The following is a 26,147-nucleotide window of genomic DNA, read 5'->3' as shown; positions in this document are numbered from 1 at the left end:
TCAGCGTTGCCTCAGGTACTCGGTTTGTGACTGGTCCTCTGAAACCCAATCACGTAAAGTCATGCATGCGTTTCCATTCACCCGGCGCATCACACTCAATACAAGGACGATGACCTGTTGTCTCCCGGGTTTGATAAACGGCAACAACAAACACATTAAACACAGCGTGACGGCTGCTTCGCCACGTTGGAGCCTCGTGAGTTCCTCTTATTCCTGATATATTTGCAGCATTTAATGTTTGTCTGAAAGCCGGTGATTGAAAGCGGAAACCTGATCCTGTCAAGCGAGCCACACGAGGAGAGGTGTCAAGCAGCAGGACGGGTGTCTCTGTCAATCTCTTGTCAAACATTTTTATTGTTATGATGCGTTTTGCTCACACCCCCAGCCTCAAACGTGCTCCTCAGGTCTTTACAAGTTGGGTTTTGTCTCATCCCGACTCACCTGAACTTGGCTCCAGCATTCAAAGGCTCAGCCGCAGCCTCATTTCCATCCTGGGAGGAGAGTTTAATCAATTATGGCTGATAGTAAACTGAGAGCGGGGATGATTGCGTTTATTCCTCTCATTTCAGTTATCTGCAGCCATTGTGGACACTGAATACATCACAAAATAGCTGTTGAAATGAGGGATTAGAGCGATAAGGGCCAGTGAATGCAGCAGAGCCGCGCAGGTCACAAAAACAACCGCTGAGTCAGACACGTGAGATGCAGCTGCAGCCGACAGACATTTATTTATATAGGTCATCGGGAAGGAAAATCAATACGGCAAAAATTGAAAGATTAATTCTGGCAGTCATCAAATGAGCTCTGGCAGTGCTTGGTATTTTGTTCATTTTCTTGGATATTGGACACCCACGAGGCTGTGACATTTGGAAAACTTTCACAGATATATGTCAATATTAAAGAAGATTAAGTAAACTTTACTGATCACGGGCAGATAAATCACGGAGCAAATGCCAAGGGCCTATTTAAAGAAGTGTTTATTACCCACAGTGCTAATATTTACCGCTGCTCTGCTCATCAGCGTGCAGGAAACACTTGCCAAAGCCGGGTGACACACGCGGATGGAAAACTGGTATAATTCGGTTTTATGTTGAGCAGGGCTTCGGTCGATTCATTATCGAATCAAAGCCAGGAGACCTGTCTCCAAGAGCGAATCAACAACTCTCCCCTTTATGTGAAATATTCAAAACTATTCTCATTTGGTTATAACTTGACAGGATTAGCTAAAAATATACTTTAATGGGTTAGTCAAGGTCCACTCACACTCCCGGAGCTTTAACGCATGCAGTGAGACTCGACATGCTTCAAAGAAGCGAAGCTCCCGCGAAATAGGAACCTTGACTTTCTATCTAATAGGCATACTTATATAAAGCAATAACTTATTATAGTTATGTATTTTCTTTCTTGTTGAATGTCAGAAGAAAGATTCCAGCGTCTCCTGATGAACTGGAGGCAATAAATACACAAGCACCTACAGTAAACGAGTACAATGAACATTTAATGTGTCTGCGCTTAGAAGACACACGCACACTGGAGCAGGCATCCGTTAGAAAAATATGTACAGTATCACACATGCACATACAGCCAGCACATAATGTGGGTACAGTGGATGAAACAGGGATGAGGGAATAAGAAAACGAAGGCTTCATCACTTCAGAGGAAAAGGGCGGAGAACAAGAAACAAACCGGAGGAAAAACAAGACGTGGCAGCCTTGTTTTTTTCCGAGTCATTTAAAAATAATAAGAAGTCGAGAAATTGATGTTTGCTTGTGGAAATCTGCTCTTAGTATTCAGCCGGCGCCGCGGCGGCTCATAAAAGATACACTGGAGTAGAAAACAGGACACAACAAGGCATTCCTCACACACACGCCTGTGGAAGTCTTCTGTTGTGCAGGCGCCGTGGATGGAAGGCTGAGCTCACGCCACTGTAGCAGCTAAATATTTCCACTCTGACTGCATGTTTTGTTCCTCTCCTTTAAATGGGTCCACTGTTGGTACTTAGTGAAGTACTAATGGTCTAATATGTTTATTTCATATAGTTTTCTGTCCTTTCTTCATCAGTTCATCATCAGAAAGGTTAACTTGCTTTATTTGATTTGACACAAAAGCGTCCATACAGTAGTACTTATAGTACCTACATAATACTCAGTAGTACTCATGCAAGGACAAATTCAGCCTTATCATCTCCCTCATCCGATTGCCTCAAACCCTTATGTTTTCTCCACTCTATCCACAATAATAACCAACCAGTAGAATCTGTCCATACGACCCAGTAACACTGTGATTCATGGGCAGCACGTCTATGTGTTGTTACGTAGCTTCATTTGAAACTTGGGTTGCAGACACCTGAGACCGCCGTCGTCGGGAGGTTGGACTTGTGCAGGAGGCAAAGCACCAACAGGAAGAAGGCCCCGCTGATCCCGCCCAGAACGACCACACCTGAGATCAGAGCTACGGTGACCGGGTTGATGGACCGGGCCGGGCCAGCAGGCGCTGAAAGACGGGGGGCGAAACAGGCCACAGCTCTTTAACGTGGAAGTTCACTGTGACATGCTTTACGATATCTTAGTCAGCGTTGGTATTTGAACATCTTTGCAAATTGTTGGACCTCACCGAGCTGGGAGTTGTTGACTGGAGTTTCATCTGAAAGAGTAAAAAAAAAATCATGTTTACACAGACTTTTTGGTAAAGACTGTCTGATTTTTAGCTGAGAACCCGCTTCCTCCAGCTGACCCACTAGAACAATACAAATGAATACTCACAGTTTAAATTACACCTATACCTGAACAGAACCTCCAGTGAGGGAATGTCCCAACAATACAATACATGAGTGTGTTGTTCGTACCACCCCTGGTGACAATGGGCCCGGCGGTGATGACGGCATTTCCAGATGCTGCTGCAGGAGCATCCGGCCTCTCCTCTCCATCCCGCCGCCGCCGCCGCCCACAAATCTGCCAATCACATCACGCCACAGGTCAGTGGAGCCCGCAGGGAGCCGCGGGCCGGGCCGCGGGCCGGGCCTCAGCGCGTTCTCGTACCGGCATGAGCATGATGCAGTCGTCCGCCCGGCACAGCTTGGTGACGCAGTGCAGGAACACAGTTGACATCTTCTGGTGTCTGTGTTTAACGAATCGGAAAACCTCGAAGGAGAAACGGCCCATCTGACTCTTGCCGTTCTCGAAAACCGTCGTCTGCGGGTCTTTGTAGCAGCTGTGTCAGAAAGAGGACGACGCACATTTACATGAATGCACGCACACACTGAGGACTGCCTGTGTGATGCCTGGGTGTGCGCTTAAGCACTCGCTGAGAAGAAAACATAGCATTCATGGGGCTGAGCCAGTGGCACACACTGAATGGGTAATGACTCCCCTTTGTGGTTGATCAAATCATCATGCTGACGGGAAAGATTACCCAAAGAAAAGGTCATAGCGGAGTTCATCATTAGGATTCCCTGAGGGGGTTGAGTAACAGTAGTCCATCAGGATGTTCCACCTGCAGAAGGGACAAAAATAATAATATGGGACGGTGGATAGAGATCTAGAATCTGTGCAGCAGACTGGCGCCTGCACTTGGAATAATGCCTCGATAGCATAACGAATGCAAACAAAGCGCTGGATAAGAGCTAAATCTGTAAAATAATAATGGTGGGAAAGATGATGAGGCAGAAAATCCCCGTCCGAGCTTCATTGCCTGCTTCATCAGTGAGAATTCTGCAAAAATCAATCAAAGGAAAAGGTTTGGTACCGCTTGTCTAAGTTTGTGGCCTTCACGGCAGCAAACACTCTGGTTTTCAGGGCCAGTCCGGCCATTGGTATGGAGAGAGGCTGGCTGAAGGAGGAGTCCTGCAGAGACAATGAAAAACATGCCACTGTAAACCGCTTTAGTGACCAGACGGATCTAATGATACTGGAGTGCAACAAGGCTGCATCACCGTGATCCTCCGCGTTGAGATCCAGATACACGAAGAGCAAACACAAGCAGGATGCAAAGATCAATAACGGATTTGGGTTAAAATAACCTCGTGACACAAAGGCTCCCAGTTTGGAGCTGGAACAGAAATGGTGGCATACAATGAAGTGCACTCACGTTGTAGAGGATCAAGCTCAGCGTGCTCACGAATGTACCGTTGTTGTCCTTGACGGAAACAGCTGCAGACGAGCTGGGAACAGACGGGGCTTTTAATCTTTTGCTCAAGTTTGCTTCGGTTAATGAACATCCCTGTTAAAAGTGTGTTTGACAGCACGTTTAACGGCTCAAATGATGACAGATAAAAGCCTGGGGGGACGAACGCATGCGCAGCAGCCTCAGGACCGACGGGAACACTCGAGGAAAACGTTCGCGGGGCGGATTGAGGAACAAACCCACTCAGCTGCTGAATCATCATCACAGGCCAGGAGGATAATTAAACATCCAGAAACAAGCACATCCTAAAGACACTGAAGCTGTGTGGGAACTCACGACGCCAGCTGTGAGTTGTTGACCAGATACTCCAGCGGGTAGCTGCAGCTGAACTTATACAACAGCCCGGGCAGGTAGCTGATTACAGCCGCTGGGTCAGGGGTGTCGATGTAACCTGAGACGTTACCAATTTGTACCAGAGACATGTTCCCATAGGCGTTGGCCCCGTGCGCCGTGCTGACCTGTGGAGAGAAACGTCTCCGCGAATAACTTTGCTTCGCTCCCAAGTCAATAAACAACGTGGCCGAGCCGCTTATTGATCAAATCAAGGCCGTGTTCGGGGCGTGTGGGCATTGTTTACCACCAGGCTGTTCCCACAGGCCTCCAGAGTGCTGAGACTGATGCTGAACAGGACCGCCGTGGGGAAGGTGTTGTTGTTGATGAAGCCCCGGCATTGGGCGTCACTGTGGTGACCGTTCAGGGCCAGGTCGGCGTCGGTGTAGCCGGAAAACAGTATGGGGCAGAAGTTGATCTTTATCGTGATGGTCTGAACGCCGCAGTAGACGCTGATGTCCCGCTCGCCTGGAGGAGCGGTCGGAGCAGAGAGCAGGCGGAGTTCAGACGTTAGTCAGAGCCCGGGCCGGCGGCTCGAACCCCCCCCCCACCGGCACGTCAGCGAGCGCCGCACCTACAAATGCCAACGTATCGGCCGACGCTCCCTGCTGAGCGTCAGCAGCGAGACGCTAATTAAGCAGCATGCAGATATGACAAAATGGAATAATTGCTTTTGGTTGAGTGAGAGACGCGTGGCATCAACACAAAATGTCCAAATGGAAGCTAGAGACGAATTTGTTCGATAATAATAATAATAATAATAATAATAATAATAATAATAATAATAATAATAATAATAATAATAATAATAATAATAATAATAATAATAATAACTGATACCAGGTTATGATGCAGCCGATACAGGACTACAGAACACGGCTTTGACTAAACGCATTCAGCAGCTCAGGCTCAGGTTGGTCTTAGAACAGGGAGCCGGTGCTGCTGGATGGGTCGGGTCGTGTCATGTGTCATCGCAGCTTTGCTGTGCAGCCACAGACGGGTCAGGAAGCCCACACTGACCCGTCCACCTCCCATTCAACACTACAACCGGCATCTGTGTGTGTGTGTGTGTGTGTGTGTGTGTGTGTGTGTGTGTGTGTGTGTGTGTGTGTGTGTGTGCTGCAGGTGCATTCAGTCTTCTTTATGAAGACTATAATAATAGTCATTATTACCAGGTTTGTTCCACTCTGGGACCAAAGTGTCATTTTACTACAGCTACAGTAGCTCGTCTGCTTTATTTTTAATGCAGTAGATGTGTTTAATTGAAAATGCCAGCGCCAACGGTTCCCATGCTTTTCCTCCACCGGCAGCAGCATTATCTTACATGTGTGCAGTGAGCCTCAAAGCGCGTGTGATGCGAGCGTTATCTGCAATATTCTCACCAGGAAACCTGCTGTGGTAGGCGGCGTCACAGTTGTATCCATTAAACTGTGTGGAGACCGAAGCAGCTTTACTCATCAGCAGGAAGATAAAGCACATTCGTGTCATTTCAGCACCTGAGGAAAGGTTTTCAAACAGTCATAATCAGAAGGTCAACATCGCATTAACCACGGTCCTCGGTTACGTGTTGGAAAAAAAAAAAAAAGAAAAAACGCGGTTATGGAAAAATGTGTTGCTCTGAAACAATGCTCCCTCTGCTTATTTCCTTGGATGCTGAAGACTCTGACCTCTATCAGAGCAGCGCAGCCTTCCTTCCCCAGGTCCCCTAATCCTTCTTATCCTGCTCCCTCTGCCCACTTTTACCTCCGCCGCTCATGTTGGCCCCAAACCTCTATTAGCCAACCCCTTTTAAACCAAGGTCACCTCCTTTTCCAGCTCATTTCATCCCACTCCTCTCACTCTGCCCTCGCTCCAGTTTTTTCCCTACAGCTGTTTACCTGTTTCTGCCTTTTGCAAAGTAATTGTTCGTGGCCCCTCGTCCTCCTGCTTTGTGACGAGAGGAGAGTTCAGCGCTGCGGCGTACGTTTTGATGGCATCAGGAACCTAAACTGTACTCAGCGTCACCACTGTGTGTGTGTGTGTGTGTGTGTGTGTGTGTGTGTGTGTGTGTGTGTGTGTGTGTGTGTGTGTGTGTGTGTGTGTATGTGTGTGTGTGTGTGTCAGATGAGATAGATAGAGGGACTCATTATCCAACTTTGCCTGAACAAAACCCTGCTGCAGTGCAGAACATGGGAAACTCCACCAGATCAGAATGGCGTGGACAAACCTTTTCTTCTGGCCCAGAAACCTGAGCGTGCTCAGAGGGTTCCCACTCGTCTCCTCTTAGGCTGATCTCTGCCTGTCAGCGTGCACAAACGCTGGGCTCCAGCGGCGGGGGGGCAGCCCAGGAATTAAGCTGTCATCGACTGCTAGCGCGGCCCGCATTCACAAAAAACATAAAAGTCAGCTCACGGTCTGATGCGGGGCTGTGTATGAGTTATTGTGATGCGCCAGGCAGTGAAGGCTTCGCGCCGGTGTGTGCGGCCGCATCACAGCCAGTTCAGCAGGTAAATGTAGAATCTCAAGGCTGAATCGCACAAAGTCCACATGCAGAAACACACTCACCTTTGATTTTGATGAACTTCATCAAATGAATCAAACCACAGCGACATTAATATGTTGAATTTGCACCACAAGCATGAACTCCTTCCTCCGCTTCTTTGACCTTTAAACTTATTTCAACAAAGTCAGAGTGGTGTAGAGAAGGTGCCGGAGCCTTGACAGAGTTTCTTACAGTCTATAAATCCCATAAAAAGTCTAAAACCAAGAGTCCAGCTGCAATATCCTGTCCACAGCCCGCTGATTTCTACTGAACACAGAAAAGGTCAAGCATATAAAGTTTAGAGTTTAATAATTCAATTCGTTGCCCACAACCGACTGGCACTGAACTTTGTAGCTGGAGTTAACATAAACAGGTTCAACCAGCACGTCTGTTGGGGACTATTTCCTGTGGCGGATTAACACACAAGGTGCAGAGCCCTCACTGCAGCACGGTGATTTGCATGGAACAGACTACGAGAGAGTGGCAGAGGAAAGGCTCAGGTGCAAAGGTGTGACTCATTCATGCAAGGATGAGCCAGACTTTAATCGAACGGGGTCCATTCATGAATGTCAAATGAAATGTCATCAAAATCTTTGCTCTGTACAGAAGACAATGAGCTAACGAGGGGAAGAATATATGTTCATATATTTTTAAGATCGTGTCTCATTTGACTGGTTCAATAAAAGTTTAATGCCGAGCTCTTTGATACTGATACGACCACTCGTTTTTTTCTTTTTTGTGATTCTTTTTTATTCTTTTTGAGACGTTCCTTCGGCCGACAGACAGAACAGCCTGCAGCAAACACTCTTCGCTGCCTGTCTCCTTTAGATTCACTCTTGTATGCGTGTGCGCTATGATTTGTCTTCATGTAACAACAATCTCATGTTTCTTGTTCAGCCGATGAACGTAAATCAGTAATTAGGACGCTTTCGTGTTCGTGCTCCTTTTAATCAGCTGGAGACGCGGAGATGGATTCAGAACTATGTGTAGGAGGCATCTGCATGTAAATCTGTACCAGGTATCTGGTTCAGATTAGGTGGGGGGGCTTTAATTAGCATGCTGATCTGGATTTGATTTGATGGGATTCACTCAGCTACATGTTGATTATTAAAATTAATATTGTGATCACTTTTAGTTTTCTTTATCTTAATTAATTTTTGACTGATTAAAAAGAATATGTGTAAAATACTTTTAGAATTCCCCACAGCTTTAGCTGATTAACTGGTTCATCACTTTAGTTGGTCAACAGTTCAACTCTAAACTAAAGAATTAAATAATGTGCTGATTATCATCTTTGATGGCTATTCAGAGTGAAGAGGCCTTCTAATGGAAGAGAAAACGTGTGGGGCTCATAATGATAATGACTGGCTGCCATTTTCAATTAGAGGCTGCCCTCTAGAGGGGCCCAGAGTGTCAGAGAACATGACGTCATGCAGAGCAACCTATCAGAGAGGGAGCAGCTTGATGAAATGTCCTATTGGCTGCATTGATTCTGGGAGCACCGCAGTAAAGGCTGCCTCCGGTGAGACATTATACACCCTATAAAATACCCTTACAGCCGAGTAAACTGCTCACAATGAATGTGTGACTGTTGGAAAATAAAGTTGACATTTCCATTCAGCCGATACAGGACTAGTCGTTTTTTTGGTGATGGCCACAGAACAAAGTGTTTTTTCTGGAATAAAGGTTATTAAAAATGCAGGACTACAATGCGTCTATGCAGTGGTTTTATGTGTAGATCTGTCCAAAGCTGTAAAAGAAGCTAGATGGTGCGTTCAAGGGATCCCACCTACTGTCCTGTATACCTGCGTTGCTGATGCTGCTGGTGGGGCCCATTGAATGCATCATGCACCTTTATGGCTTCTTAGCACAGCGCCCTGGGATTTTTTTTTTTTTGTTTCACGGGGTCTCTATTTTATGTGTGGTGAACAGCGGCTAACTGCTAACTCCCTGTGCTGCCAGCAAAGGGTGATTACAGCCAAACAATGACCCTAAAGGAAACCTGCTGCTGAGTGTGCATGAACCAAGGATGCAATGGACGACGCAGCCGAGACCCAAACCTGATCTCCACTTACCCAGTCACCCCCAGACATATATGTGGCCTGTAGACACTCAGAAGTATCAAATATGCTGTCAAGATTAAGTGTCAAATACATGTTCCAGATTTCTATAAATTACAGAAATATTTCCCAGAATAAGATGTATAATGTAACATCATCTGCTCACACTGCTGTTAGTGCACATCCCCACCGCTGATGTCTGCTGAGCGTCACTGCCAGCCTCCTGCCTTACGTGTCACCCTCACACTACGCTGTAAGACACCTGCTGCCTCTGCAGAGCCGTCAGCTGGCTGCTCACCTGCTGCTCTGTTGAGGTGGAGCTGAGGTCGGGATGAAATCATACACAACGAGCCCACAAGCAGAAAAAGGCAATTAAGCTCGGACAAGCTCGCACGGCCACATTAAAGGTGAAATGAATGCACAGATTTAACATCTGATTCAGCCTTGCGACGAAAAGGGGCCTCATACATTGGAACATTTAGGAGTCTGTGTCCGGTTTCTACAGGTTCCTGTGCTCAGACACTTTTCATGGCTCAGGACCAAACACTATAGTCTGATCTGCCTGACGGTGCCGCCTCTATGTGATTCGAAACATCCAGGCTCCACAAACAGACATCTAAATCACACGCTCTCTGGGCCGCATCACAAAACCCGTGAGAGCTCGGCTGCAATCTGACGCTCCGGTTTTAACGCAAACTGGAAAGTGAAGCCCTCATCAAAGGCAGCGCTGTGATTTGATCCAAAAGCCAGAAACCACAGCAGAAGGGCGACGGCGCTGCCTATTTGGAGCCCGGACGAAAGCTGTTCACATAAACCCTGTAGAAAAGAGGAAAACACGAGAACTAATCATCAGAATTCAATCTACAGTATATGACAATATGCTGCAGTCCATCAACAACAAAAGAAGAGTTTGTTTCTAACTATTATTTATGAAAGTGAAAATAAACCAACTACCTGTGGTTTGTGGGGAGCATGTGTTTGCTGGAGCTGAAAGCCTGGGAAAAATTCCCAGGTGAGATGTGAAAACAACAGGCTGTCTTGCTGCTTATGTATGAAAGCCAGCACTGTGTTATGAGAACATTACACGAGAACGCTGTTTTTAAGAGAATGACCTTTTCAAGAACGTCACTCAAAAGGAACCACAGTCATCTTCTTATAGTCTGAATATGCATATGCACACATCACGACTCAGGAAACCTAACAAAAAATTAACTCTACATATTCTTTTCATTGTTGTTTAAGATTGAAGAACCTAGATTTGGTGCGTTGCTGCTTTTAAACAATGACTTTACATTGAGTCTGCAGTGAGGCAGTAAAATGAATCTCATATCACTGCGTAACAATCACAAGAACATTGGGAGAATCATATTATCTGACTCCATCAGGTGGAACCTTTACATCATCTCATAAAAAAACTGAGATTTGGTTTGGTTAAAGCATTTGGTTTGATTTATGCCGTTTGAAGCGCCTGTCTCTGTCCTGACATTTTAGTTAGCTGCTACAGTAGGACGGCGTTGGGCTGCCCCCCTGTGGCCACTGTGCCGCACTGCAGCCACACGCAGCCTGCTCTGGTCGTAAGGCTATAAACATAAAACTGAGCTCAGATAAGTATAGTCGTAAAATCAAATATATGACCTTCTCAAATGTACCTTTGATTGCACGCTAGGAACTGAATTGAACCAGTGTCCAACGCAGCTCAAACACAACTGCGGAGCCAACTCAGCAATAATAGTGTTTATTTACTAGAAAACACACTTAACTGTGCAAATTTTAATATAAGGATTATGATTTGTTTTGTCATGGCTGCAACAAGGGTTGGCAACACATTTACCGAGGAATATGGTCTTTATTAAAACGTGAACAACTTTACGTTTAATGACTTTCGTTCTCTAATGATGCAGTGAGGACAATCATCAGAGACACGCTCCGAGCGCTGACGCCTCTCAGCGCGAGCGTCCGCACCTGTGATGGAGCGTCGGTGCGGGTCGTCGGACCGGTCCACCTGCGCCACCGGGGGCATCGCTGCCGTAGCATCGCCACCGGCGCGGAGCAGAGCTGAGCGGGGACCGCCATTTCCCGTTTGTTTCGCTGCGCTGTAAAACAGAGCGGCGGGAGCAGCGGCGGCACCGGCAGGAGGAGGAGGAGGAGCGGCAAACGCGGCAGGAGCGGCAGGAGCGGCAGCGGCGGAGGCGGAGGCGGAGGCAGCGAGGAGAGGAGACGCAGGGATCCGGTGTGCTACAGCGGGATGAGAGCGAAACTGAGACCCGGGTCGGATGAGTCAGCGAGCGGAGCACGCAGCCAGCTATCTCTGAAATCTGAATGAATTCGGACGGAACCAGGGAAAGGCGCGATTGAACATTTTTCTCGCTAATTGTTGTTGTTGTCAGGTTGTTCCTCCCTTTATTCCGCCCTCCCCCGGTCCACGTCTGCCGTAGCCTAGTTCTGATTCCCGTTTCCACCGAAGTGGGGGAAAACGGGGGGCCTGGCCAGGTTGCGGAGGAGGTGGAGGTTTTATTTTATTTTGCCGAAGCTCATATCTGAGGACGAAGCCGGCGGTCCATAACGTGACATTTTTGTGGAAGCCTTTTGTTGCGCCGAGTGAGAGAAGATGTCGGGGCAGAGCATTACGGACCGGATAACGGCAGCCCAGCACAGTGTGACCGGGTCGGCCGTGTCCAAAACAGTATGCAAAGCCACCACTCACGAAATAATGGGCCCGAAGAAGAAGCATTTGGACTGTAAGTATGCTTAAAGTGCTCCTGGGCGGCTCGGCTGGGTCGGTTTAATCTCCGCAGGCTGATATGGCGGTGGCGGCGCTGCAAGGCCTCAAAGCCTCAGCACAGGCTAGCTGCTACCGCTGCCGCTTGTCAGGCAGATTATTACACCGTAGCACCGACCACAGGCCTCGCTGACACATTGCTTTACACAATGAACGCGGCTTTGGGCACTTGGTGGCTTTTATTGTTGCTTACAGGCTATTAATTCGTCATTTTTCCCTCGTTTGGTGACACATTAGCTTGCCTAGCTGTCCGCTTTTGTCTGTTTCTCCCGTTTCTCCACTCTCGCTTAGCTTGAGCTGTTAGCCGGGCTAACGTTGCGCGAACCGCCGCCGAACAGCACCCGAACTAGTTTCTGTCGGGCAACAATCCCACGGCCAGCGTTCAGAAGTACTTCGTATTCACGGGGTCACCCCCCCCCCCCCCCCGGGCCAGTTTCATCCCCGCTGGTCCCCGCTGCACCTGCAGCAGGATCAGGACCAGCGTCTGTTCCAGCGCAGGCCACATCCTGCGGGGAAGTGATTGAGTGAGGCGATACCTGCTCGTTGTGGGGGACGTGGTGGTTTAGACGCAGGGAAGTGACACCAGAAGGGCAGAAGTCACCGTTTGGGACCGAGGGTTGTTTCATCTCAGCCCTGACGTCAACAGATGAGCTGAAGTCTCCGTCTGATGCGCTCGGACGGAGGAGTCAGCGTCTGGACGCAGTGGTGGATTTTTTTTTTTTTGCATATTGATCTGCTCTTTGACGGTAGAAGTAATCAAAGTGGCCCCGCATCCTGCATCCACAGGCCTCAATATCACGGGCTGTGGACTGGAATACAGCACACATCTCATTTACTCACTGCTTAACATGCTTGTGGTGGATATTTTGGTGCTACAGGGTGAGATAAGTAAAGGGCTCCATCACCCACGTGATGACGTGTCCTGGTGCACTCACAACAGACAGGCACTGTTGCTGTGGATAATGGCTCCATGTTGGCTGGCTGGCTGCAATGACAGTGGGACGGGGCGGCAGCGAGCGCCTGGGCTTGATTTGTAGTGATCAGATGCTTCCTTTGGTGGGAGATGGTAAAAATGAGGGGAGACAGGCAACACCCAGGACCTAAATGCCCCAGTTCCAAAAAAAGTACTCACTCCTACCCACCGTTGAAGCCAACACTACTTCATCCTTGTAGGCATCGCGGGGGAAGCCTGAGCTTATCTCATCTACGTGAGAGCAAAACACTCAAAATGTCTCGAAATACATCTCCGTTATTAGATCGTCTCCATTACTGGGGTTCTGCTTTCACTGAACCTTCACACCAAATTTCCTTATAATTAATGATCGTCGTCGTATCCATGATGACATTTGGCACAAAATCTGGACTTGAGTCAGACGTGTAACGCGGCTTTATTGGGGTTAAGTGCTGTAAGCAGAAGTAATGAAAAAGCTACATGTTGCAACAGTTTAGCAGCATCACAGCTCAATAGATTCACTGCTGTCTCGTACATGAATTAAATAAAAATTCATTCATGTCAAGCGCTTTGAATGTTTAGCAGGCTGCTTGTAACACAACAGTGCTGTCAGTTCATCATCCTCCCCCAGATCTTCCTCCTCCTCCTCCTCTCTGTCATCTCCTTCTCTGGGCAGTTCATCCACCCATGCTAACCGCCGCCACTGCTGCTTCTTCTCTGGAAGGTTGTCCTGTCCTACTTAGAATCCCCCGCCTTTTGAAACAGTCAAATATAGGACAGAAAGCGAGGCCTGATTACCCCGTCAGTCTGATCAACGCCGGGGTCATTAGCACTGATGGGCCTGAACTAACAGCGCTTACCCAGTTCACGGATGTAGGGTGAACACGAGGAAGCGAGACGGAGCACATCTGGTGAACATCTTTAATGCTGTGAACTTTATGACCACTTTGATGCCTTTAGGTATTGAAATGAATGGAACGGGTTCCTTCTCCTGCTGTTAGTCTTGATTACATTGGCATTACAAGAGTGATTCCTATGATTTCACTGTTTGTTATGCATATTTTATGTAGAACACTCAACAGAGTACTGCCCTGTTTGTATCAGTGGTGGAGCAGATAATCTAGATTATAAATTCAGGGAAACTGAAGAGCCAAAGCCGTGGGACAGTGACATCATCTCCAGTATGAGGACTTTATATCTCACTGTGCAGTTATTACAGGCAGCTCACTGGTCAAAGTCTGTCTCAAAGACACTCCTACACGCTCCACCTGCTTAAACAAACAGAAATTCAATGTTTATCAACCAGTCACCTAATGAAATTAATGAAGAGGTGTTATTTTGGTCTTTTTAGTTTTGGCCTTTTGGTTTGGAGCCACCTAAAACAGCATGAGAAGCCGCCTGTGCTGCAGCTTTTGGGATCCAGTGGTCATAAGTCTGAACTAACTACACACACTGCGCCTGACCTGCTGTGCATGACGTTGGCATCAGAGGTTGCTTTTGGCTCAGTCTCGCAGAAATTAGTTTGAGCGCCTGCGGTCACTGCAGTTCTTCATCACAGGCGGCAGCAGGTGTTTGTCTGCTCACCAGCTCAACGTGAAGCCTGTGACAATACTTTCACAGTACAAAGGATTATATGTGACTGCCTTCATTCTTGTCATGCTGGGGCTCTAATCAGATACAGGCATCAGGGTAGTATACACAGTGCTCTCATACTCTTGATCATTTTATATATATTGTAAGTATTTAAAGCCTAAGTTGGGGTTCTGAACTGTGCAGCTTGCCTCATTGAATGTGACGATCTCATTAAGAAGTTGTTTCTGTCCTTTTTAGATTTGATTCACTGTACCAACGAGATGAACGTGAACATCCCCCAGTTGGCTGACTCACTGTTCGAGAGGACCACCAATACCAGCTGGGTGGTGGTGTTTAAGTCACTTATCACCACACACCACCTCATGGTCTATGGCAACGAGGTGAGACACATAAGTAGACAGTGAAACAGACTGGTAGCACGGGAGCTTATAGTTTAATAAATTGAGTGTGTTATTAATTGATACCTTGGTGTGTTTCTACATTCATACAGCGTTTTGTCCAGTACTTGGCCTCAAGGAACACACTATTCAACCTCAGTAATTTTTTGGATAAAAGCGGGCTACAAGGTACCTGTTTGATTTTTGACTTTAACCTACATCCGTCTGAATCTGCTAGTTGCCACTTGTAAAGGTAAATTGTCCCTTTCCTCTCCAGGTTATGACATGTCTACATTTATCAGGAGGTATAGTCGATACCTGAATGAGAAAGCTGTGTCTTACAGACAGGTTGCCTTTGACTTCACAAAAGTGAAACGCGGGTAAGGACTTGAAGCAGCTCTAGTCTTTAGTTGTATTCTGTAATATTAAATATTTTGCCAAATAAAACTTGATCATTAAATTGTATACATTAAAAATTTGCTGGGGCTCTCTTACTATTAAAGGATTTGATATATTTTCTAGACCTAATATTTCATACATCAGGCCACAGATGCTGTTTTAATTCAATAAAAACTGTTGGTTAGTAATCAAATAATCACTTCTTTTCTCACAGTCTTTTCTCAAAGCCCCAATATAATTAGGATTTGGTACTTTTTATAACTTGTTTAATCCTGTGATTGTTGAATGTACAGTATAGGGGTTACTCTATGCTGAGAGCTTAAGTTGTTAGTTAACTAGCAAAGGGGACCTGTGAACGGTAACTACACATACAGCTCTGTTAACAGACAGTATAAAGTTCTGTCTTTAGGTAAATTTGCATGCTCAGAATAGCACAGTAGCATATTGTCCAGGCGCGCCGCCCTATTTGCATTATTATCAGCTTGTGTACCATCAAAATTATGTTGGTCATATTTTAAGGAAAGCAAAATTTGCTACAGCAAAAATGCAAACATTTGCTTTACATTTGTTCTTATAGGTGTCTCCTAATCTTTAAATTAGCGCTTTATTTTTAAGAGGTTAAACCAGTAATTTTTTCGATCCTGCTCCTACTGTCCATGTCCACACAGAGTGGACGGCGTCATGAGGACCATGAACACAGAGAAGCTGCTCAAGACCATTCCCATTATTCAGAACCAGATGGACGCCCTCCTCGATTTTAATGTGAGTCTAAGGTGAAGCCTCCCGCAGCGCCGCAGCTTGAGCGTGCATATTGCTCTGAGGCTCCCGCAAACAAAGTCAGATGCATTATCACGGAATGACAGAGTTCCTATACACAGGCTCTGTTATTCCTTGTCAACAAATCGCTGTGAAAAGGCTGCAAAATAAATGTCCTGGCTGATTGCGTTCCCCCAGGTCAATGCCAACGAGTTGACTAATGGAGTCATCAATGCAGCCTTCATGCTCCTCTTCAAAGACTCCATCAGGCTCTTTGCTGCTTATAATGAAGGCATTATCAACCTGCTCGGTAAGACGTCCAACAAGCACTTTAGCGTTTAACCATTTATTTGCTTTTGACAAGTTTTGTCCATTTTAATTTGATAAAATCAATGTTAAAATATCCACAAACAGAAAAATACTTTGACATGAAGAAGACTCAGTGTAAAGAAGGTTTGGATATTTACAAGAAGTTCCTAACCCGGATGACCCGAATATCAGAGTTCCTCAAAGTAGCAGAGGTAAATACATCCACCATCCTTTTCATTGACTGTGTGTCAGCGCTGGCGAGATGAGACTCTAATTTGTTTTGCTCTAACAGCAGGTGGGCATCGATCGAGGAGACATTCCAGACCTTTCACAGGTAAAGACATTTCCACTCTTCATACAAAAGCTTTTCTCTCTTATTTAATCTCTAGCTAGGGATGTTCCTCCTTTTTTAATCCTAATTTGAGTACTATTTAAATACTTAAAATAATCTGTTAACTGTACTTGTTTGATGTTTGATCACTTGATTTTAACTTCATAGAAGTTAAGTCATAGATGTTGGCAAATATTACTCTATGCTTCCTCAGACATGCATCTTGCTGCAGCATCATGGCTCCTTTTGATTCTTTATTTATTTATTTTTTCGGGGGGTGCACTCATCAGTGTCCTGGCAGCACTTTTGTCCCAGCTCAAATTCTCCAAGAAGTAGTTGTATTTTATTTGGGTGTTGCCCTGTCAAATCAGATAGCTTTGGAATAAGTTTTTAGTTTCAAATTCTTCCTTCATGGTTTCACAGAGAATGCAGGCATGTGATGCAGCCAATATCTAAACACATTAAAACAGCTTAAAACACCTTTAGACATTTTTTGGCTACTTACACTTTGCATGATTTCCTTCTCGAGCGCATGTTTGGCCGAGGAGGAGGCGGCCCTCTTCGTTTCTTGTTCACCTTCTTTACTTCTTACCTTGTTCCTTTCCTTCTACAGTAAATAAAGGTGTAGAGTCAACTCTTAGTGTTTTCATATAACCTCTGGACTTATACAGTAACAGTTAGATACGTCCTAATTATAAAATGAGAGACACACTGCTTTGCTGTGCTTATGGGGCCAGTCTTTACATCAATATTTTACCCCGGAGAACTGCATTCCCCTCTGACTGTGACCACCTTTATATTCTGTATTTCCCCTTATCTTTCCACTTTAGTTCACAGTTTGTGTAAGTACTATCATTTCACTCTTCTTCTGTGTCAGTGACTTGGCTCAGTGTTGTCTTTTTGCATGCCTCTGCTCTGACTGTGTCCTACATCGTGATGAAAACAGTTGAAGGAGAAAACCCTCGCCGTGGTAAAAGTGTCTTCACTTTGGTCTTGTTATTGAGGTGTAGCTCATCTACTCTAAAGTGGCTGCCCCGTTGTGCTTAGAAACGACCAATTCAACAACGGCCAGGTTGTTGGAATTGCCGTGGTGCCGTACATCATCCCACACAGATGTTGCTCTCATCCAAAGTAGCTTTTGGGCTGGAATGCAGTCATCGATCAGTGGTGGGTAACTAATACTGTAGCTGCTAGATCACTTTGTGGAACAAAAGTGAATCTCCTCAAAGATGGTAATTGGCTTTCTCCTAACACCTGGGGTTAAATGGTTATTTCCCAGTGTGTAGTGTTGCTCTTCTCCTGGTTGCCCACCACTGTTCTTATGCTCTTGATGTCTGTACAGAGTGCCTATTTTTTGTCTTAGGAGCCAGCTCACTGTGTGTTTTCTGTCACAACAGGCACCCAGCAGCCTGCTCGAAGCTCTGGAGCAGCACTTGGCTTCGTTGGAGGGCAAGAAGGTCAAGGACTCCACTGCAGCCAGCAGGTAAGCCGATCTGAGTATTTTTCTCAAATCTCAGTTTTCATTGTCTTTCAATCTAAAACAGTAATGTCTTTTTTTGTGCGGTGTCTCATGTTGTGTTGTTTGGCCCTGTGTCCTGCAGGGCCAGTACTCTGTCCAATGCAGTGTCATCACTGGCCAGCACGGGGATGTCTTTCACTAAGGTGGATGAACGGGAGAAGCAGGCGGCTCTTGAGGAGGAGCAGGCCAGACTCAAAGCTCTGAAGGTTAGTGCTCCTTCACATGTATTTTCATAATGTCTTTGCTAACTGTATGTAAACAGCCCTTCCATCTTTACATAGGAACAAAGGCTGAAAGAGCTGTCCAAGAGGCCCTCCTTTGCCACCACTGATACATCGCCTATCTCCACCACCGGGGGCACTATCAGCACAGCACCAGCCATCGACCTCTTCTCTACACCCAGCTGCTCAAATGGGTACAGCTGCTGTTGTGTTTTAACGAGACTTTTGTGATTTTTTTTTTTTTTTATTCAGTTTTCTCACATTTCTCAGGTTACATAAAGTAGTTTGTTGACGCTTCTCTCCAAAGAAATACAGTAATGCAGCCATTTGCCATCTGTCATTCTGCTGCGTTTATGTCATCAGCAGAGGTAGTAAAAGTGCCGTAAATACACGTTTAACACTTCGACAGTTCTCAATAGATGAGTTAGAGTCTAAAAGCTTCTGTAAAAGTGCAAGATTGTTTGTTGGATGTGTGATAGTTTAGATAAACCATAACCAACAGTCAATGAATTGCTCAAACAAGGAAATTTATGCAAATCTTGAAATTAGAGCTGAAGTGAGCAATTTAGAATATAGAACATATTTTGAAGAATATACATTTTTAATAGTCAGTGGAATCTAAGGCTGGTTCATTTTTTTGTGAATAAACGTGTTTACTGTAATTTGGAAACCTTCTGCCCCCCCCCCCTTTTCTGTATTAAGTGGTTAGATAGATATTAAGGGTTTTTGTCTCACTTAACCGCTTATTTTCTGTGTGTCTGCAGTGCAGTGAAGATGGAGAGTGACCTTTTTGACCTGCAATCAACCTTCCAGCCCTCCATGCAATCAGGCTCATCGGGGCTTCCAGTGGCAACAGCGTGGGCAGGTAAAGAAGTGTGTGTGTTTCTGAAACTCTTCTGCATGCTCTTCTTCTCTGGTTGTCTGACTCTGATGCCTACATCTTCCTCTTCACTCTGTTCTGTCTGTCTTCTGTTCTGTCTCTTTTTTTTTCTGTCTGCCTAGATCCTTTCACCTCTGCTGAAGCTGGAGATGATTCCATGCCAAACCTTAACCCTTTCCTCTCAAAACTTGTTGTCGATGCCACTCACTTACCTGTCGTGTCCTCAGACGGTGTTAGCTTTTCCTCTAGGACATCTGGTCATGAAGTGTTTGGTGGTAACAACTCATTTTGTTCATTTGTTCATTTCTTTGTAGTAGTTTTCATGCATGATTAGCCTGCATGGTTTATCGTACCACTGTCATTTCAGTGTGAATGTCTCCCTGTGCTGATGTTTAAATGATTTTCTGTCTGTTTATAAAACGCACCACATTGCAGTTCATAGCAAGCTTAAGTTATATTTTCAGAGAGAACACACCTTTTTTCCGTTTTGGTGCAATATGACCCAGGACCCTCACTGCAGAGCCCATGCGCACATTTAGCTTTTTGAGTCATCCTTTCTTCCACTACACAGTTTGGTGTTGTAATGTAATACAAACGTACCATAGAGCTTTAAGTTGACGCCTGTTTTTCTTCACCAACACTATGTTTGATTCTCCAGATCGTTACAATCCCTTTATTGACACAAACTCATCAGTTTCAGCCAATTACAAACGCACAGTGCGGATAGAACACTCCATCTCAGGTACTATGATGGCTCACCATCTCAACCTATGTTTGCTGAACCCTGACAAACATAGGCTCCTGTGAATGATAAACCAGTGGTCTTAAATTGACATTTATAGATACATTTTCAGGGAATTTTTTGCCAAGACTTAAAAATAAGCAGTGATGTCATATTCATGTCTGTACAGTAAATATGAAGCTTCAACTGGCAGTTGTTTAGCTTAGCTTAGCTCATCTTAGCCTAGCTTAGCTTAGTTTAGCATACCGACACAAACACTTTCTGATGTGCACCAGTTGCCAGGCAATCAGAAAACACATGTCACACATAGGGAAAGTAAAAGTTTAATACAATGGATTTCTTTCATTAATGCAAGTGGTAAAAGTTAATTATATGTCATTATTATGATTATGATAATATACGGTATATGAGTTATAAAACAATCTAGTTGTTAATGATTCCAATATTTGTGCCAAGCTAAGCAACTGCTGGGCGTAGCTATGCACATTATTCATGTAGGCTGGATCTATATCCTCAGCAACAAACCAGATAGTTGTATTCCTCAAACTGTCACAACTTTTCTTTCTTAATTCTTATCCACTGTGGGGGGAAAAAGGGCTGTGAACGTCTTGAGTCTAATGAGAACGTGAAACAGCTGAATAAACGGGCCTGTACATGTTCTATTCAGACATATTAGTTAGATATAAGCGTTCTGGTTCTGTTGCCAAGATTTTTTGCCTCACCACCAGCAGAGTCCTCATCTAGATTTCTGGATTTGCTTCAAGACTTGTCTGTGGCTCTTATCTGTAGACTGTCCTTGACTGTTTGCCCTAATTTTTATCTATGTGGTAGGGGTTAGTTTGACTGGTCTAAAGCTTACTTTGCATGGCTTTTCATACAGTAACTTTGTCCCAGGTTTAAGTATGGAGTCTTTCTTTTCCCTTGTTCTGTGTCACATTGACTGTCCCTCGAAATAGTATTGATGTGTTTCACGCAATATGTATTATTACAGCCTTTTCTGTTTCTACAGCCTTGTTCTGCACTATTCTTTAACAGTCTTTAGATTTGACTTAAGCACCAGTTAACCCACTTTAAAACTCAGATGTACAGTCTTCTTCGCTTTCTAAATGTTTGGACTGGCCTTGAACTGTCTCTTCCTTTTTCCGCTTTCTGCTGTTTTCTGCTTCCTGCTTCCTATGACGTGTCAGACTCCTTCTGTGGTCCAGTGTCGGTCGCCCAGCATCTCCCACACCAGGCACCCTTCCCCTCTGAGCATTCTACTGTAGCAGGTCTATTCAGAGGTAGAGTACTGAACAGAGTCATCTTCAGCAGTAGCTCAGCGCCACTGTTCATATGTCAATCACTTCATAGAACTTTATGGGCCCTGTGTTTAGTATTACGCATCGTTTCCCATCATCGAACTCTGTAACAGTAACCGTCTTTGTTCCTGTATCTTATACAGGCTACTCGACACCACAGGCCCCTCTACAGCAGTCTGTGGGGGGACTCCAAGTGGACTTCGAGTCTGTTTTTGGAGCCAAAGCCACAGGCAGCAACAGTCTCAACTCTGATGGTGAGTATTTTCCTATATTTAGTAATTTTAAAGCATACTATACTGTGGCCAGTAAGAATGAATAAAGGCCCTGTGTTAGTTGTTTACCTCAGGATTAGTCAACCAACAAAGGTTGCACACAGCAGGGTGTGAAGGGGCTGGAGGTGTATTTTATTGGCCTTGTTTTACTGACTGTGGGCCAGTTCTTTTTCCTATGAGTTCTAAGTTATACAAGCAGATTCTCTGGGTCAGGACCTGTTTACATCTTATTCTAGGGCACAGGAAATGTTAAATTGCACCGTGCAGATGTTGACTCAAAGGTCAGTCTAGCGTGAAACTTGCCTCTTTGTTTGGCCCCAAAAAATAATGAAACAAATCACTCGGCTAGAAAAGGAGCCGAGCAGAAAACAAGACAAATGTGAAAAGGTTTTACGCAAAGGCAGTCGCCTAGCGGATCATTGATTTAGCAAACATCATTTTAATGGGTCAGTATAGAGGGCAGACATGGCACAGAAATCCTACTGTAACACTGCTGTATTTGCATTTGGTCACCTGCTATACAGATAACATTGATTATGTTGTCTGATTTTTAAACAGCTGTTAACATTGTGTGTCATTTGTATGGTCAGATATTACCGGAGGCATCCTGAAACCCACTCTTGCCGGTTCCAACCAGGCGTCGCTTCAGCAGCCAGAGAAGCTGGTGTCAGATGACCTTGACTCCTCCCTGGCCAACCTTGTCGGCAGTAAGTTTGATGCTTTACACGGCACCACATGAAAGGCGCAGAGCGATATCTAATACCTGCCATCTCCATTTTCTCTCAGATCTCGGCATTGGGAATGGCACGATGAAGAAGTAAGTGGTGGATCATCTGTCTGGTATATTTTGGCAGCACAGACACGGCAGCGACTTTGAGCTGCCAGGCACACGCAAACTGCTGCTAACAGTAAATGGCTTCATTTGCAGTGACATCCACTGGAGCCAGCCGGGGGAAAAGAGGATGACCGGTGGCACCAACTGGCAGCCCAAGGCGGCGCCAACCACGACCTGGAACCCCGTTTCCATGGTGATGCATTACTGTCTTTTTAAGTCTTGACATCGGCCTCTGGTGTATATCTGCCTCATTTTGCTGCCACGGAGTGTAACACAGTGCTGCTTCATGCGTGTTTGCTGCAACTTCTCACTGGCCTATGTCTCCTTGCAGCCACCATCAGTTATGGCCTTCCCTGCCACCACACCCACAGGCATGATGGGATATGGAATGGTTAGTATTATGTACCATGTACTCCAAAAAGATGAGTTACTGTAGATTACATACTGAACAACAACAACCCAAGAAGTGTTCTTAAACTTTCATTAACATTGTTACCAGCTTTTTGTCCTCAGAACACATCAGTAGAATCTGTGAATCAAATGAAATAACTACTTTTTCTACTGTTCGTCAAATATTTGATTTCTGCAGCCTCCACAAATGGGCTCAATGGGGATGATGAATCCACCCACCATGATGTACAACCAGCCTGTGATGAGGCCACCCAACCCCTTTGGCTCTGTGTCTAGTGCTCAGGTGGGTGCAAGGCAGTTTCACTGTTGCACTGAGCTGCTCCACAGTGATGTCTATGTACAGTTCTCAGGTGGAACAAGTAGCTGCGTCTCCATTGTGCTGTGACATGATAATGATGATGACAGTTTTGATAATGAACCCTTTTGTTTCTGAAGCTAAAAGGCACAAAACTGTAAATCATCTGCCATTTTAAATGTCTGTTCTTCAGTAACTCCCTTCGGTCATACGTCTCCAAACTAACCCCCCCCCCCCCCCCCCCCCCTCCTTAGATTCTGACTCTAACTTGTACTGTGGTCCTCCTCCTTGCTGTATTTTTTTCCTGAAATAGCCCTCAGCAGCCTCTAGTCCTTCCAGCCAGAGTCCTCTTCGAGCCCCTGGACAGGACCCATTTGCACACCTCTCTCTCAAGGATTTCTTGTAGAGCATCTCTTTAGGTACAGCATGCACCTGCATGCATTGCATGCCCAGTTCTAATACCCTTTGTGTTATCTTTCGCACGTCATGTTTTCTACATTTGATTAGATGCTGTTTTTCTTTTTTCCCCCAGCCCTGGGTTTTTGCTTGTTGAAATAAATGTACTGCTTCTATGGAGGAGCTGGATTCACCCTGACCCTTTGTTCTTCCTCTTCCTGTCGTCATTATGTATTTTTCGAGCCCGTTTTCGCTCAACTTTGCAGCCATTGCTTAGTTAAACTGACAGTTCACTGAGCTTTGTCTCTGTGACTTAGCTTGTTTTAACTTCCTCCAGGCCTTTTAAATCAGGCTCCACCCTTACAGACTCTGGATCTTTAGAAGGTGCTACCAATCAGGGACCTCTGTGGGATTAGACCCACAGCCCAGTTAGTTTAGCTCAGGGGTTTCTATTAAGTGGAACTACTTATGGCCAAGCTGTGTTTGGACTATTCTGTTGGTTTAGTGGTCATGATCAGCTGACTCATACCTATATCTGTCCTTAGCTTAATCTTCAGTCTCTGCTCTACCATGTTTCTAATTCTTCTCATTCCCTTTTTTGCAGATGCAGTTCATGTAATTTGAAGGAAAAGTGTCTCTCGGAAGATTTAAGCACTTAGCAGCAAAGCTTTGTCCTCGTTGTCCAGCTCTACGGAGAAACATTCACACGATCCCAAATGCAAACGTGATGAGAACACAGCGGTGCGACGGCTGTCCGACTCTATGGTAACCATGTCCACATGACGTTTGGCGATTAACTCAAACCCATCATTCTGTAACTTGTCTCAGATGTCAAGTGATGCTGCTGTCTAACAACCCCCCCCCTTAAGAGGATCCCTTATACGTTTTACAGTGTAATCTGTAAAGGTAGATAATGGGTGCTGAGAAACTTTAATGTTATGTATTTGGAAACACTGTGGTCAGATGTAAAGACTCGATGTTCAGTGGGGGCAGCGGAGTAAAAGAGAGTGATCCTTCCCTTTCTTGATCCGATCATCAGTCATCCATTCCCTACAGTTATTTAACTGTCACTGAGTAGTGATGCTAATGACGTTTACACCTGCTTAGTTTCTGTCTTTTTTACAGTGTTTACAGTAGACATTCCTTGTGTGTTGTTTGTATTTATTTATGATTATTGGTTTAAGATTGGGGGGGGGGGTGATGTAAAATCTACAGTACATTGAACACTTGTGGGAGTGCGTCAGCATTTAACAAGAATCTCAGACGATCACTGAGAGGTAGAGTTAAAAATAAATAGCTATTATATAAAAGACACCTATTAAGCGGAATGATAGAGCACTAAATATTCTGAGTTTTGTGTTAAGAAAATTTTTTACTAGATGAAAGATTTCACAGTCTCCATTGTACTCCAAGTGCAGGGGTTAGAGTATGAGTCAGTTACCAGTATATAGTCGGTTCTGTGCCTAGAGTTTTTTGCAATGGTTTCCTGTCTAGTTGACAAACACTTCATCCACAAATCTGAAGCGTCGCACTGGGTGGTGGGCTCCATTTGCTTTAAGCTTGGCATGCCATTGACTCACTGACCGTATTCAAGGCTGCCTTTACTCTGAATGTGAAAGAGTTGTCTTCATGTTGCACACATCTTTCCACACTGCAGTTCCTCGGTGGGGGTGTGGTGGTGGTGGCCAGTCGCTACAGTAAAGGGGCGGAGGTTTCAGATTTGATGTAAATTAGATGTATAAACGATGCAGAGGGTCAGGGGTTAGAGCGGAGAGGCACTGTTGATCGGTGCTCTGTGTGTAAATAAAAACTGACTGTTCATCAAGTGGGACATGTGAAAGATGTATGAAATATGAAGGCAATTCAATCAAATTTGACTCTACCTAAGTTTGATTCAGGATATTCTCTGCGTTTGTCTCCGCAGATATTTTCTTTATGTAATTAGAACGTGTAGCAGACAACGACTGAAGTCTTTTCTTTCTTTTACAAATAAAGAGCAGCTTCCACAAACTGGTGTGTTCAGGGGATTTTTTGGTGACTTGATATTTCAAAAGTTCACTTTAGCCACGACACCTGAAGCGCTTTAAAATCAAGAGAGGCAGTTGACTAAATTTATATTGTGACCAGATGTTAAAGGCTCCCCTCACTTACATGAGAAGAATCTCATACTAGCTCTGTATTGACCAGCAGCAAACAAAGCCTCTTTCAGTCTTGAGGTAAGACTGCTTAGCAGGTTCCAGGATGAACCTACTGTATGCTGGACATGAGATGTTTTCTCCATACTTCTAGGGGTTGAAATCAGAAGTTTAAATGTTTTAGAAAGACATTTTGAAAGTGTGAAACATGATACAAACATTTACATCTATTGCAAAAATAATAATGATGGGAATTAATTCTTCAAATGTTTCATCATTATCATTTTTTTTACTTCCAAATGCTTTTTACCTGTTAATTCTGGGCAGAATTGAAAGCAAATGTTAAATGTTCACAAAACATTTCCGACAGGGTTATAATTGAAGATTGTGATGAAAGTATTTTTATTAGGTATTCAGATTTCTTTCAAAGGTTCAGTATTAAACATTCAAGCTTTCACTGTGAATTGTGGTCGCGGTCACACCTTGCCCCCCTGTGGTCAAACAGACTGATGTAGACTGTGGAGACTGGGGACCCCTGCTGGCCGCTACCAGTT

The 26,147-nt window shown here is 45.0% G+C and overlaps 2 protein-coding genes across 9 annotated transcripts; one reads left to right on the top strand and one right to left on the bottom strand.

Annotated features, from left to right (window-relative positions):
- Positions 1-721: 721 nt before the first annotated feature.
- On the bottom strand, positions 722-11,113 carry zpld1b (zona pellucida-like domain containing 1b). The gene is given in 14 exon segments (XM_055514129.1): positions 722-2,493; positions 2,614-2,643; positions 2,846-2,951; positions 3,039-3,210; positions 3,412-3,492; positions 3,745-3,842; positions 4,087-4,159; positions 4,459-4,640; positions 4,760-4,980; positions 5,895-6,012; positions 6,014-6,022; positions 6,647-6,790; positions 9,745-9,909; positions 10,964-11,113. Coding segments are annotated over 14 exon segments (1,722 nt in total). The 3' UTR covers positions 722-2,320.
- picalmb (phosphatidylinositol binding clathrin assembly protein b) lies at positions 11,085-25,468 on the top strand. 8 transcript variants are annotated; one of them, XM_029171324.3, is made up of 24 exons: positions 11,089-11,831; positions 14,655-14,797; positions 14,908-14,983; positions 15,072-15,174; positions 15,862-15,955; positions 16,148-16,259; positions 16,364-16,470; positions 16,551-16,592; positions 17,420-17,431; positions 17,987-18,072; positions 18,191-18,314; positions 18,390-18,523; positions 19,094-19,194; positions 19,332-19,484; positions 19,868-19,951; positions 21,139-21,231; positions 21,393-21,503; positions 22,112-22,228; positions 22,308-22,338; positions 22,450-22,549; positions 22,688-22,747; positions 22,946-23,050; positions 23,376-23,481; positions 24,063-25,468. In XM_029171324.3, the coding sequence occupies exons 1-23, from the start codon at positions 11,702-11,704 to the stop codon at positions 23,466-23,468; spliced, it is 2,211 nt and encodes a 736-aa protein (XP_029027157.1). In that variant the 5' UTR covers positions 11,089-11,701; the 3' UTR covers positions 23,469-23,481; positions 24,063-25,468. The 8 variants fall into 8 exon arrangements, with proteins under 8 accessions (XP_029027159.1, XP_029027157.1, XP_029027160.1 ...); XM_029171326.3 differs by lacking the exon at positions 23,376-23,481 and having other exon boundaries at positions 11,085-11,831; XM_029171327.3 differs by lacking the exon at positions 19,868-19,951 and having other exon boundaries at positions 11,090-11,831.
- The last annotated feature ends 679 nt before the right edge of the window (positions 25,469-26,147 follow it).

This window comes from Betta splendens, chromosome 13 (assembly GCF_900634795.4).
Source record: "Betta splendens chromosome 13, fBetSpl5.4, whole genome shotgun sequence".
Lineage (NCBI taxonomy): Eukaryota > Metazoa > Chordata > Actinopteri > Anabantiformes > Osphronemidae > Betta > Betta splendens.
This window is presented reverse-complemented; position numbering and strand designations above follow the sequence as displayed.

Coding starts and splice junctions, on each gene's coding strand:
- picalmb (XM_029171324.3), top strand. CDS start 11,702: ATGTCGGGGCAGAGCATTACGGACCGGATAACGGCAGCCCAGCACAGT. Junction 14,984..15,071: donor GGATAAAAGCGGGCTACAAG/GTACCTGTTTGA, acceptor TTTCCTCTCCAG/GTTATGACATGTCTACATTT. Junction 21,232..21,392: donor TGTAGCAGGTCTATTCAGAG/GTAGAGTACTGA, acceptor TATCTTATACAG/GCTACTCGACACCACAGGCC.